The sequence below is a fragment of the Carcharhinus amblyrhynchos genome, chromosome 18 (assembly GCF_965287045.1).
Source record: "Carcharhinus amblyrhynchos chromosome 18, sCarAmb.v2.hapA, whole genome shotgun sequence".
Classification (NCBI taxonomy): domain Eukaryota; kingdom Metazoa; phylum Chordata; class Chondrichthyes; order Carcharhiniformes; family Carcharhinidae; genus Carcharhinus; species Carcharhinus amblyrhynchos.
Window position 1 is genome coordinate 36649179 of NC_137341.1, and position 14014 is coordinate 36663192.

The following is a 14014-nucleotide window of genomic DNA, read 5'->3' on the forward strand; positions in this document are numbered from 1 at the left end:
CAAATAAACCTGTTGAATTCTAACCTGGTGTTGTGACACTTCTTACTGCGCTTACCCAGTCCAATGCTGGCATCTCCACATTATCCCTTCGTCAAAACTGCATTAAAAATTGAATTTGTTTTCTACTCTGGTAGAAGTGGGGAAGGAAAAGAAATGTTTATTAGGAAGTCTCAGCCAATCTTTTTCCTCTTTAAAAAGTGGAGTTTAAACTTCACCTCTAGTTTAAGCATCCAGCATAAAAGAAAGTTGAAAACGGAGTTGCATCCACAAAGTGTAACGACAGAGTACCTCTCACCAGCTGGATGATGTTTAAAGCTCTCATCTTAGCTTTTTTGTTAGTGACATTCAAGAAAGATCTAGGACTAGGAAGGTGACGGACGATGTGGGGAAAGTTTCAAACTCTCTCTCTCTTGTTAATATGGAAGTAATCTCCCATTGTATAGAGATCAACAACAGTTTTTCGATCTTAAGTAAATTTGTAATCTTCCTAAGGCAAGTATATCCGCTTCAATGGGCTGGAGGGTTTTTTTTTTGTGCTGTATTACTCCACAACTCTATGATGGAGAGACCAAAGTGTACTTCATATTGGAAAAGGAAGCCTTGAACTGATGTATTCAGTTCCTTCACATTTCTTCCTCCTGATGCATTAGAAAGCACATTGCCCAGGAAAATTGCAAGGCTTTTAAAACATGTTGGAATGATCCTGTAGCTGAAGCATTTTTGGACACTCTGTTCTGGCCTAAGTTAATCTGGTCGCTATCACCTGATGAAGGAGAAATGCTCTGAAGGCTTGTGCTACCAAATAAGCCTGTTGGACTTTAACCTGGTGTTGTGAGATTTCTTACTATCTTAATGCAACCAGGGATTCTGGTTTACCACGCACAATAAATGTTTCAGCTTTCGGAAAATCATTGTGGCTTACTGATTTGATTTTGAATAAAACTAGTGCCTGGTGGATTTGACTATGGAGCAGTTAATCTTCTGTTTAGTTGCAAAAGTAACCTCACTTAAATGTTCTTTTTAAACCAACAGGTGTTTGGAAGGAGTCAATCTTTAACAGGGGCGGATCACCTGCTTTCAAAACCCATTGATAAGCAGCATACTGACACTGTGGTGAATTTCCTCATCAGAATAGCTTGTCAGGTAAAGGCCCCATCTTCTTTGTCATGTTCTAGAATAACTGTAGGCAATAAACTTTAATGACATCTAAAATATGATTTGAATTGTCAGCACTGATGCAGCATTTGAGACATTGGTTACATTGAAGAAATGTTTTGTTCCATTATTGCTTTATACCAATTTTTTCCTTTCCCTACCCACTGCACTGTATTTAGTAATTACCAAATGCTTGATAGCACTCTTGTCTCTGCGTCAGAAGGTGGTGGATTCAAGCAACCAGTGACCTGACTACGTAACCCAGGCTGACACTTCCAGTGCATTCGTGATGGAGTGCTGAACTGTTGGCAGTGCAGTCTTTCAGATGAGATGTTAAATTAAAGCATATCTGCTTTCAGTGGATGCATAAGATTCTGTGACATCATTTTTGAGATGAGTAGGGGAGTTGTTCCCAATGTCAAGGGCCTTACTTATCCCCCAATCAATATCACTGAAACATCGCAGGACATTTTCATGTTTGTGGGAGCTTGCTGTTTGAAACTGGCTACCATGTTGCCCTTCATTTACAACAGTGATTACACTTAACATTTGAGTACGATCTACAATGCTGTTCAAATACAGGACTTTCTTTATCATGAGCTGAAGTCATGGGCAGACATTTCAGTGCAGCAGTGAGGGAGTGCTGCACTATTAGGGGTATCATCCTGTGAATAATGCATTGAACCGCAGTTTGGTCTGGCTGTTGCTGTGATTTAGGATTTGACATTAGGAGAGTAACAGAGCTTCTTTTTGATCTCTTTTCCTCTCAATGAGAAAGCAGAGGGAAAAACAACATCTCAGATTCTCATTCATCCTAATCTGTTCGAGATCATGCTGTGAGCAAGATAATAGCAGGCATATCACTTCAAAATAATTCATTGTGTATGTTGTAATTGTGAGAATCATGATAGATGTTCTGTAAATGCAGTGCTTTTTTGATTAATCAATCCCTCTTTTTTTCTCGATGTGGGGAAACATTTATGTTGTGATATCTGCGTGTCACTTTTAATAGCTTAATTATGCATCGCCTAACTTTAATTCGAATTTCCATCAAAAAAAAGGTATAACTGCTCTACTTCAGATTGCACAAGTGTCAGACTTGTCGGCCTGTGACCAATTTCTATATATTGTATTTAAGTCAAACTTGTCAAGTGACTTTCGCTCCTCTTTTGCCCCCTTTTGGAGTATGTATCATCAACAATACTGTACTTGTTGAATAGCATTGCAGTTCTGTCAGCTTGTCTCAGAGTTTGACTTGAACACAAAATTTAGGCTGACATTCCACTGGACTGTCAGGTGAGACGTCAAATCTCAGGTGAACTTAAAAGATCCCTCAACTATCATCTCAAAAAAAACTATCATCGCAAACTGGCCACCACATTTCCTGTGTTGAACCATTTCAACAGTATTTCATTGGCCTTTAAGCATTTTGGGACAATGTGTGGTTGCTAGAGGTCATAGGCAAGTACAAGTTCTTTCAAAGTTTATTCAGTGTGAAAATTGTGTAGTTGAGTCGATTTGAGAGCATTGGTTGTATCAAGAGCCAGCTGAGATATTGATTGGTTTGGGCAGTGGAAGTGGTAGTACTAGAACTTTAAGATGGAAGTAAAGCTGACACTACATATCAAGCTGCATAGTGTGTCAGCACAGCTTTTAAACTACAGTTGATGTCATTCATGAGGAAGAGACATTTTTAAGTTTCTTTGGGAGACTTGAGTGCCCAGTATCTTGCTGTGATGTTACTCTGGCAGGTGTGCAGTGGCTTGTTTAGTGCACTCCTTGCTATCCAGTAATGTCACCAAGGGGATTGCTCTCCATCCAGAGAACTCCAAAATGCTTTTGGTTCTCATTAGCTCCATTTGAGGATCCTCATTAATCAGACCATTGATTCTTTCAACATGAAACAACTAGAAGCACTAATTTTGATGAGTGATTCTTCATTGGTCTTGAACCAAGTTTGCATCACCTTCATAGTGGAAGTTTGAATTGACCCAAACCCAATGTTTGTTGAAAGGTTTAGCATTTTCCGCACCCTTTTGTTGATATACTTCTGCTGATTTGATTGAAGCAAAATTTATGACCAAAATTATTGCTTTTTCTTCTGATTAGTGGATTGCTCTTGTGCTCCTCTTGCTGGGAAATTTAAAAATAACTACACATGTGCTCAACGTAAAACTTATATTTTGTTACCTTGTTTAATTTATGTGGTGTGGAGCTAAATAACATTTTAAGCAGTTCCTGTTTAAACTTACCATCTGCCCAGTTCTAACTTTAAACCTAACCCAGAAATATGATGTCTTATTCGAAGAATACTCAAAAGCTAGAAAAGGAGACCACCGATTTAAAAGTAACGCATAGTCGCTTGAATGGTGTGGTTGTCTTGCAAAATCACTCTCTCCATCACGCCATCCACGAAGATGATTGCTACTTAATCAAAGACAAATCTTTTTACAAGGATGTTAACAAAATATGGAACCTCCAATTGCAAATTTAAAAACAGCAAATGCACAGCAGGTCTATTGCTATGGTATTTGCGAGAATATCAGGGAGCTAAAAGACCGGGACAGGACCCGATGGAAGATCTGAAATAGGAAGGTAGGTGGGCTTCTTTATAGATAAAAGAGCAAGGAACTTGCATTTATGGAGCACCATCTCTCACATTTCAAAAGTGACACAAAGAATGTAATGCAGCCATTTTGATGACAGCGGTATGAGCAGAACATGTGTTTTGGCTGGTGTTGGTTGTGGAAAGAAAGTTGACTAAAACAGCAAACTCCCTGTTGTTGTGGGTTATGGAACCTGCTGCACCAATCAGCACGGATATACAAGGCCTCAGCTCAACATCCTACCTAGAAAATGGTGTTCACCACTACAGTGCACTGAATGAAGTCTTAGCCTGTATTTTCTGCTGAAATCCCAAGAGTGGAATTTGAAACCACAGCCTTGTGACTAGGAGGCAGAAGTGATAACGAAGGCAACCTGACCAAAGAGAAGGGAGAAGAGAGTTAACAGTCAACACAGAAAATAAAATCTCCCATTATTAATATTTGGATTGATCTCTGTATGGGCAAACCATGAAAAGCATTCAGTTATCGTACTCTTCTTAACAATGAAAACATTGCAAACATTTCCTCATCCTTGTTTATATGTATGTGCGTATATGATGTAAATAATTATACATATTTGTGTACATATATCATTAGTGCATGTGTGTAATTATGCATACAAATATATATACATAAAATATACACACTCATATACACACACACGCCCCTGCATCTCATACACATTACACACCTCTCTCTCTCACACGCACATCTCTCTCTCTCACACGCACATCTCTCTCACGCGCACATCTCTCTCTCACACGCGCACATCTCTCTCTCACACGCGCACATCTCTCTCTCACACGCGCACATCTCTCTCTCACACGCGCACATCTCTCTCTCACACGCGCACATCTCTCTCTCACACGCGCACATCTCTCTCTCACACGCGCACATCTCTCTCTCACACGCGCACATCTCTCTCTCACACGCGCACATCTCTCTCTCACATGCGCACATCTCTCTCTCTCTCTCACATCTCTCTCTCTCTCTCACACGCACATCTCTCTCTCTCTCTCACACGCACATCTCTCTCTCTCTCTCTCACACGCACATCTCTCTCTCTCTCTCACGCGCACATCTCTCTCTCTCACGCGCACATCTCTCTCTCTCGCGCGCACATCTCTCTCTCTCACGCGCACATCTCTCACTCTCGCGCGCACATCTCTCTCTCTCGCGCGCACATCTCTCTCTCTCTCTCACACGCACATCTCTCTCTCTCTCTCTCGCGCGCACATCTCTCTCTCTCGCGCGCACATCTCTCTCTCTCGCGCGCACATCTCTCTCTCGCGCGCACATCTCTCTCTCTCGCGCGCACATCTCTCTCTCTCGCGCGCACATCTCTCTCTCTCGCGCGCACATCTCTCTCTCTCGCGCGCACATCTCTCTCTCTCGCGCGCACATCTCTCTCTCTCGCGCGCACATCTCTCTCTCTCGCGCGCACATCTCTCTCTCTCGCGCGCACATCTCTCTCTCTCGCGCGCACATCTCTCTCTCTCGCGCGCACATCTCTCTCTCTCGCGCGCACATCTCTCTCTCTCGCGCGCACATCTCTCTCTCTCGCGCGCGCACATCTCTCTCTCTCGCGCGCGCACATCTCTCTCTCTCGCGCGCGCACATCTCTCTCTCTCTCTCTCTCGCGCGCACATCTCTCTCTCTCTCGCGCGCACATCTCTCTCTCTCTCGCGCGCACATCTCTCTCTCTCTCGCGCGCACATCTCTCTCTCTCTCGCGCGCACATCTCTCTCTCTCTCGCGCGCACATCTCTCTCTCTCTCGCGCGCACATCTCTCTCTCTCTCGCGCGCACATCTCTCTCTCTCTCTCTCTCTCTCTCTCACGCGCACATCTCTCTCTCTCTCACGCACACATCTCTCTCTCTCTCTCTCTCTCTCACGCGCACATCTCTCTCTCTCTCTCTCTCTCTCTCACGCGCACATCTCTCTCTCTCTCTCTCTCTCTCTCACGCGCACATCTCTCTCTCTCTCTCTCTCTCTCTCTCACGCACACATCTCTCTCTCTCTCTCTCTCTCTCACGCGCACATCTCTCTCTCTCTCTCTCTCGCGCGCACATCTCTCTCTCTCTCGCGCGCACATCTCTCTCTCTCTCGCGCGCACATCTCTCTCTCTCTCTCACGCGCACATCTCTCTCTCTCTCTCTCTCACGCGCACATCTCTCTCTCTCTCACGCGCACATCTCTCTCTCTCTCGCGCGCACATCTCTCTCTCTCTCGCGCGCACATCTCTCTCTCTCTCGCGCGCACATCTCTCTCTCTCTCGCGCGCACATCTCTCTCTCTCTCACGCGCACATCTCTCTCTCTCTCTCTCTCTCTCTCTCACGCGCACATCTCTCTCTCTCTCTCTCTCTCTCTCTCACGCGCACATCTCTCTCTCTCTCACGCACACATCTCTCTCTCTCTCTCTCTCTCTCACGCGCACATCTCTCTCTCTCTCTCTCTCTCTCTCACGCGCACATCTCTCTCTCTCTCTCTCTCTCTCACGCACACATCTCTCTCTCTCTCTCTCTCTCTCACGCGCACATCTCTCTCTCTCTCTCTCTCGCGCGCACATCTCTCTCTCTCTCACGCGCACATCTCTCTCTCTCTCGCGCGCACATCTCTCTCTCTCTCGCGCGCACATCTCTCTCTCTCTCTCACGCGCACATCTCTCTCTCTCTCTCTCTCACGCGCACATCTCTCTCTCTCTCACGCGCACATCTCTCTCTCGCGCGCACATCTCTCTCTCTCTCGCGCGCACATCTCTCTCTCTCTCGCGCGCACATCTCTCTCTCTCTCTCTCTCTCTCACGCGCACATCTCTCTCTCTCTCTCTCTCTCTCACGCGCACATCTCTCTCTCTCTCTCTCTCTCTCTCTCACGCGCACATCTCTCTCTCTCTCACGCACACATCTCTCTCTCTCTCTCTCTCACGCGCACATCTCTCTCTCTCTCTCTCTCTCTCTCACGCGCACATCTCTCTCTCTCTCACGCGCACATCTCTCTCTCTCTCTCTCTCACGCGCACATCTCTCTCTCTCTCTCTCTCTCTCTCACGCGCACATCTCTCTCTCTCTCTCTCTCTCTCTCTCTCTCACGCGCACATCTCTCTCTCTCTCACGCACACACTCCAAATCACACTTACAAGATATATACTTGTAACCCCATAATGAAGCAAAGATTTAAATAGGTCCCAGTTACATTGCCAAGTGTGAATACATTTATGCCCGGTATAATTTGTGACAATTGACTCCCAGGTGAACGATTCCTCAAACACAGCAGGTTCGCCAGGAGAAATGTTGTCCAGACGCTGTGTTAGCCTTCTGAAGATGGCTCTTCGTCCTGATATGTGGCCAAAAGCTGAGCTGAAACTCCAGTGGTTTGACAAGTTGCTGATGACGGTGGTATGATTTTTTTTCTCGAGTAGCTATCATTTTAAAGCACTTTATTGCCCGCTTGCTCAGTGAGTGTCCTTTCCACCCGAGGCTCTTCTCTTTGATGGGCAGCAGTGGTTTGCGGATGTACAAATAAATGTCCCAGCCTTCACTCCTCATGACAGTGAGAGCAGTCTTTCAGGGAAGTGCGTGGCTGATTGCAGGCTAATGTCTGACATGTGGGGAGCTTAAATCCTGCAGCACACAAAGCTGAAATAGCTGAAGGGACAATCTTCACCGACATGGATAAGAATATTAAACATTACAAATAAAGTAAACCCAGATTATTACTTCAAAGTCAATCAGCATAACATAGAAGGACACAAATGGAATGGAAATGAGTGAAAAGTAAGTTTAGAGTCCATAACAAGAAAAACTCTGCTCAGACTCGAGATGTTAGGAACAAGATAATAGAAGCATACAAGTCGGATTATTCAAAATGCAATTTAGAGTGCAATGTGAGAGTTGATGGGTTTTGAGCCAAGTGATCTTTTCTCATCCCTGACTTTTCACCCAGACCAATCGGGGAAAGAAAGTAAGAATGTGCAGGGCGTCAATTAACTTTTTTCTTTTTGAGCTGGGGGAGTTGGGGGCAACAGGGGAGGTGGTGGGAGAGTGCACTGATTTTCACTTTCGGACAGAACCAGGCGTAGTCTGCAGGTTTTTGACGTGACAGCAACATCGGTGGGGCTGAAGTGACATAAACTACAGTCAGAATGACTATGATTTATCAGCATCGTTTCTGCTTAAAACGTCCAGCTGCTTTGCAACATGCAATGTGTGCTCTGTGGCATAATTTAGATCACCTTACACATTCATTTGTGATTTTATGTATTTTTTTCGAGATCTGAGAGTGTTGTGTCAGGTGATGATGGATTTGCCAGCTCTTGCAATTGAATTATGTGACTTGAACTGAAGTAATACTGCACCACTTGATTTGTACCTTGATTCTGCGATTAGGTCTCACCGAATGCTTCAGTAATCAGAGTCATTACACGGAAGAGGCCATTCAGTCTATCGCATCCGTGTCAGCTCTCTGTACCAATCCAGTCAGCCCCATTTCCCACACACTTTCCCTGTAGCCCTGCTGGTTTATTTTCCTTTAGTGCCTATCCAGTTTCCTTTTGAAATGTGTTTCCATATGCGTGTGTGTGTGTGCATAGCTTTCAGCACTGTAATATGTAAAAGTCTCTGGAAAAATTTGCTTAACTTCGTGTAAGTCAATGCACTTTTTTGTTTTAAAAAATTCCGAACTTGACAAAAAATGTCAAATGCTGATTAATCGGAGGCCCTGTTTATCACTTGTCAATGACTTCAAAAATGCCAAAAGTTGGTAAGTGATTTTTCACTCATTGAGTTTTGTTGCTTTCTATTCTATTTATGTTAGCCCACTTTATTTTTAAGCTTCTCTCTTCGGTTGCTGTGTGTTATTCTTTGGCTGAGTTGACAAGACAACCTGGAAATTTCACTGCTATAACAACGTGGCAGGCAAAAACACTGAACAGCAGCTTGCATATATAATCGAAGTGGTATTCTCTGTGACATTGTGGTATCCTAGCGTGCGAGGTGCCATTAAGTCTTCATGATACAAGTTGAGTCATTCAGGGAACGGTATTGGCTATTCACCTTTTTGCTCAAGAATGCAAGGCCTCAACTGGGAAAAATAAATACTGCCTTTGGAATTATTGCAATTTTTATAATCCTGAAGTTACCCTTTTGATTCAGCTATTTTGAATTCAAGCATGAAGTAAAAGCAATATACAACGAATTTTCCAAATGGTTTCCACCCAATTTGAAATTCAAAGTTGTCTTGCTTGAAAGATTGCAGTAATTGAGAGGTGTGCTACTTGGTGCAAAATCCCATTTTTATGCAGAATCTGTACTCGCACATAACTAAGATGAGAAAGCCTTTAATCTTGCTGAGCATTTAGTGCCTTTATAATTGACATCCAAGCAGATATAATTACATTTTTTCAAACAATTCAAGAGAAATCTTTTAGAGGCAATATCCAGAATTATCTGATAATTTAATTAGCATTTCTGAAGAAGTCCAGTTCTATGTTAATGCTTACCGAGTTTGTTTGTGGTCTGCTTTAGAGGAAAATCTGTTGCATTTTTGCAGCAGAGCGTCTAAGTAGTAAGATCTGGCAGAATTAGCCAATATTAGACTTTTTCCATTTTGTTAATCCCTTTTTAGAATAATGAGGCTGTGATCAGACTGATTACAATTAGTAGGTGAGAGAGAATTGGATAGCTTCACGAAAATCATCTGGTACCTTCAACTGGCAAATAAAAAGTGCATTGACTTAGTTAAGTTTTGTAGTCTTATTATAATTGGAAGTAAAATAGTCCACGTGTATTTAATGTTGTTCTCTCTTTGCCCCACATCCATAACTTATTTAAATCATTTTAGGAGCAACCTAATCAAGCGAACATGGCGAACATCTGTACGGGACTGGAGGTGTTGAGTTTTCTCTTAACGGTGCTGCAGTCTTCTGCCATTCTTAGTAGCTTCAAGCCACTGCAGCGCGGAATAGCAGCATGCATGACCTGTGGCAACAACAAAGTCCTGAGAGCCGTGCACACTCTGCTTTCTCGTTTGATGAGCGTCTTCCCAACAGAACCGAGTAGGTTACACAGATGGAAATGTGCAATTTAAAAGTTTCCTTATCTAAATTTTTTAGATCCTTTTCACCGAATGTGGGCTTGCTGGCTAGGCCAGCCTTTATTGCCGAATCTTAATTAGCCTTGTGGTGGTGAGCTGCTTTCTTGAACCACTGCAGTCCATGTGGTGTAGGTACACCCACAGTACCGTAAGGGAGTTTGTCCCAGTAACAGTGAAGGATCGGTGATGTAGTTCCAAGTCAGGATGGTGTGTGGCTTGGAGGAGAACTTGCTGCTGGTGGTGTTCCCTGGTATCTGCTGCCCTTGTCCTTCCAGGTGGTAAGGGGCACAGATTTGGCAGGTGCTGTCAATGCAGCTTTGTTGAGTTGTTGCACTGGACCTTCTAGGTGGTACACACTGTGCGCAGAGGTGAAGGGGGTGAATGTTGAAGGTGGTGGATGGGATACCAATCACATGGGCTGCTTTGTCCTGGGTGGACCTCAAACTACTGAAGTTAGAATTGCACTCATCCAGGTAAGTGAAAAGTATTCCACCGTTTTTTGTCTTGTAGATAGTGGACAATCTTTAGGGAGTCAGGTGAGTTATTCTCTGCAGAATTCCCACAGTATTTGAATGGCAGGTTGAGTTCAGTTTCAGGTCCATCGTAACCCCAGGATGTTGTAGGGGGAGATGAAGTGATGGTACTGCCTCTGTGCTGCTTCTGTATTGTTTCTGTGTGATCAGTATTGTGTCCTTCACTTTTAAACAGGTACTTCAAGTGTGGCTTCTAAATATGAGGAATTGGAGTGTCTTTATGCTGCAGTTGGAAAAGTGATTTATGAAGGCCTCACAAATTATGAAAAAGCAACAAATGCCAATCCTAATCAGTTGTTTGGTAAGTTAAGAATTCAACTGTTCTGGGCTGGGAGGCTGAGTAAATTGGGCCCAAACTCTGGAATTTAGGAGAATGAAAGGTGATCTTATTGAAAAATTCAAGTTTCTGAACAGGCTTGACAGGATATATTTTGCCTGGCTGGAGAATCCACAGTGTGGGGGAGCAGCTTTTGTTGTAAAATTCTTTCAGCCCTCATCCTCTTTTTGCAATGGATTATGTTTTTTTTGCCCAAGTTATCCATTAGCGAATCACAGTGCTGTAATTTAACTGGGATATAAAACCCTTTAACCTCACCCTCAGTGTTTGCTGTCTGATTGGCTTGAACCATTTAAACTGTCTGTTATAAAACTGTGATACAACAGTACCTGATTTGCTTATAAAGCTCCTGTGTCAATCAATCCTCGTCCAGCCAGCACTGTGAAATATTCCTGTTGCGCTGATGATTTTGTAAATTTCTCACAATCTGGCATTGAATTGGTTCTGTCAGCAAAGCAGGTGTGAAATTGCACAACAGGTCACAATGCATTCTCCTCTAAATGGCAAATGTCCTTCACCAGGCAACTCAGTGATCAGTACCGGCAGATGTAATTGTAGTTTAGGAATTGGCAATTTGCCACTTGTCAGCTTGTCAAATCTTGAGTCTCCCACTTATCGCAGTCTGTGCTGTCCAAACTTTTGAGGTGTGTACCAGTCGTGAAATGTGCAGTGGCCGCTAACCTGTAAAAAGTAATAAATGAATGCAACTGATCGATTCAGGTTTGACCTACGGGTCGATCCTTTCACAGTGCACTTCGTACATTTCTGTCGAGAGGCAAGAGTGTTTAACATGAAATGCTTTCTAACTATAAAGTTATGTTTCAACTCAGCACCATCTTGACCTTCACTTGACATTGAGTGCCCAATTGAGTAGAATAAAATAGAACCCAGGAGTATGAATTGCAAAAACATTTTGTTCTGGGAATGTAGCGTGGACGCACTTATTGCTTTACCCTGAGTCACCTTGGGAAGCTGGTGAGTCAGTCTGGTACTATAGGAACAGGAGTCGCACACAATCCAAATCGAGGGTATTGGGGTGGCAGGTTCCCGCCCTGAAGTTCACTGCTGTGACTTATTTTTAATGGGTTTTTTGTGTCAGTTGGCAGCATTTGTAGCTATTCTTTAATTTACTCTAAGTGACCAGATTTGTTGAAGTTAGTTTCACTGCTTGTTGTAGAATTTGAACATATGATTGCTGGGTTATTGGCCGAACACCCTAACCACTGCACTGCTACATTCTCTGCTGGCTGAGTAACAGAGTGGTTGATTCCTGGCCTGTGCAGAGTTGGTTAATCCAAATCTGTTCATTTTTGGCGAGCTACTAATCCTGAAAAATCCCTTGGCCTACATGAAGAAGAACAAGGAATCTCTGTGGCACCCTGGCTAACATGTGTCCAAAATTAAACTCGGTGCACTTGCCATTCATCACATCCCTGTCCGTGGGATCATGCTGTGCTGTAGCATGACATTATCTACCTCCAGAAGACCAGTCACTGCACTGGAAACAAAGAATAAAGAAAATTACAGCACAGGAACAGGCCCTTGGGCCCTCCACACATGCATCGGCCGTGTTGTCTGATTGAACTAAAACCCTCTATCCTTCTGGGGGCCATCTCCCTCTATTCCCATCCTATTCATCTATTTGTCCAGTCGTTCCTTAAACTCACTATCATACCTGCTTCCACTACCTCCTCCGGCAGCGGGTTGCAGACACTCACCTCTGTGTTTAAAAAAAAACTTGCCTCGTACATGTCCTTTAAACCTTGCCTGCCGCACCTTAAACTTATGCTCCCTAGTAATTGACTGTCCACTCTGTCCATGCCCTTCATAATCTTGTTGAGTTGCCCCTCAACATCTGTCATTCCAGTGAGGACAAACTAAGTTTCTCCAGCGTCTCCTCACAGCCAATGCCCTCCATACCAGGCAACACCCAGGTAAATCTTTTCTGTATCCTCTCCAAAGTCTCCACATGCTTCTGGTGGTGTGGCGACCAGAATTGAACACTATGTTCCAAGTGCGGCCTAACTAAGGTTCTGTAGATCTGCAACACAACTTGCCAATTTTTAAACTCAGTGCCTTAGCTAATGAAGGCAAGCATGCCATATGCCTTCTTGACTAACTTCTCTGCCAGTGTTGCCAATTTCAGTGACCTGTGTACCTGTACACCCATATCCCTCTGCCTGTCAGTACTCATAAGGGTTCTGTATATTTCCACTTTGTTCATGTGTACTGTTGTTGAGATATTTAAAAATATGAAGAGGGGCTCACCAGATTCTTCCTGCTCAACTCAAAAGACTAAGAGAAATTGGTGATGTGTTATTAGAGGGGAGCATAAAATATCCAGTCATTCAGAATCGTTTCCTGTTGCATTGCATCTATTGTAGAGATTGGACAGAGATTGTTAACATAAACAATAGAAACAATCAAAATGCCTTATACTTGTATTGAAGCTGCAATAGCTTGCATTGGGAAACCAGCATCTTTTGCTTATTGCAACGAATGAGAGAATTCTACAATCAAAGCAGAAGAATCCAATTAGTCATCTTGCCCTGCCCTCTCTCCATAGCTCTGCAGATTTTCCCCTTCAAGTGTTTATTCAATCCCCCCTGGAAAGTTAATACTGAACTTGCTTCCGCAATTCTTTTAGGCTGCTCTTTCTAGCTCATGTTGCATACAGAAGTTTGAGAGAGCTACCCAATTAGTCCCATTGCTTCTGCCCTTCTCCCCACTGCTCTGCAGATTTTTTTCCTAAGTATTTGTAAAGTTTGTTTTGAAAACCTTGTTCAATCTGCTTCCGCTGCCCTTTCAGGCAGTGCATTTCAGATAACAACTCTCTAGATTTACTCTTAAAGTATGCTCATCTTTCCACTGGTTCTTGTGCCAGTTACTGTAAATCTGTGTCCTTTGATTACTAAAAGTTTCTCCATATCTGCTTTATCAAAAATGCCTCTATCAAAAGATTAACCATAAGATGTAAGAGCTGAAGTGGGCTGTTTGGCCTGTTGTGTCTGCTCTGCCATTCAATGAGATCATGACTGATCTGATATAATCTTCAATTCTGCTTTCCAGCCTTATCCCCACAATCCTTTGATTCCCTTACTGATTTAAAATCTCGTTATCTCAGCCTTGAACTTACTTAATCACCCAGCCATTACAGCTCTCTGTGGTAAAGAATTCCACAGGTTCACTACCCTCTGAGAAGGAATTCCTCCTCATCTCTGTCTTAAATCAAAATCCCCTTCCTCTGAGATTATGCCCTCTGGTCCTAGACTCTCCCACACGGGGGGAACA

General features: G+C 43.5%; 1 protein-coding gene across 6 annotated transcripts in view; it reads left to right on the forward strand.

Annotated features, from left to right (window-relative positions):
• Window positions 1–14014, forward strand: part of trrap (transformation/transcription domain-associated protein) — a 219792-nt gene that overhangs the window by 97849 nt on the left and 107929 nt on the right. For all 6 annotated transcript variants that reach the window (XM_080206827.1, XM_080206829.1, XM_080206830.1 and 3 more), the window contains 4 exons: window positions 1033–1143; window positions 7012–7158; window positions 9602–9815; window positions 10562–10687. In XM_080206827.1, the coding sequence (XP_080062953.1) occupies window positions 1033–1143; window positions 7012–7158; window positions 9602–9815; window positions 10562–10687 (598 nt within the window). The remainder of the gene's footprint in view (window positions 1–1032; window positions 1144–7011; window positions 7159–9601; window positions 9816–10561; window positions 10688–14014) is intronic.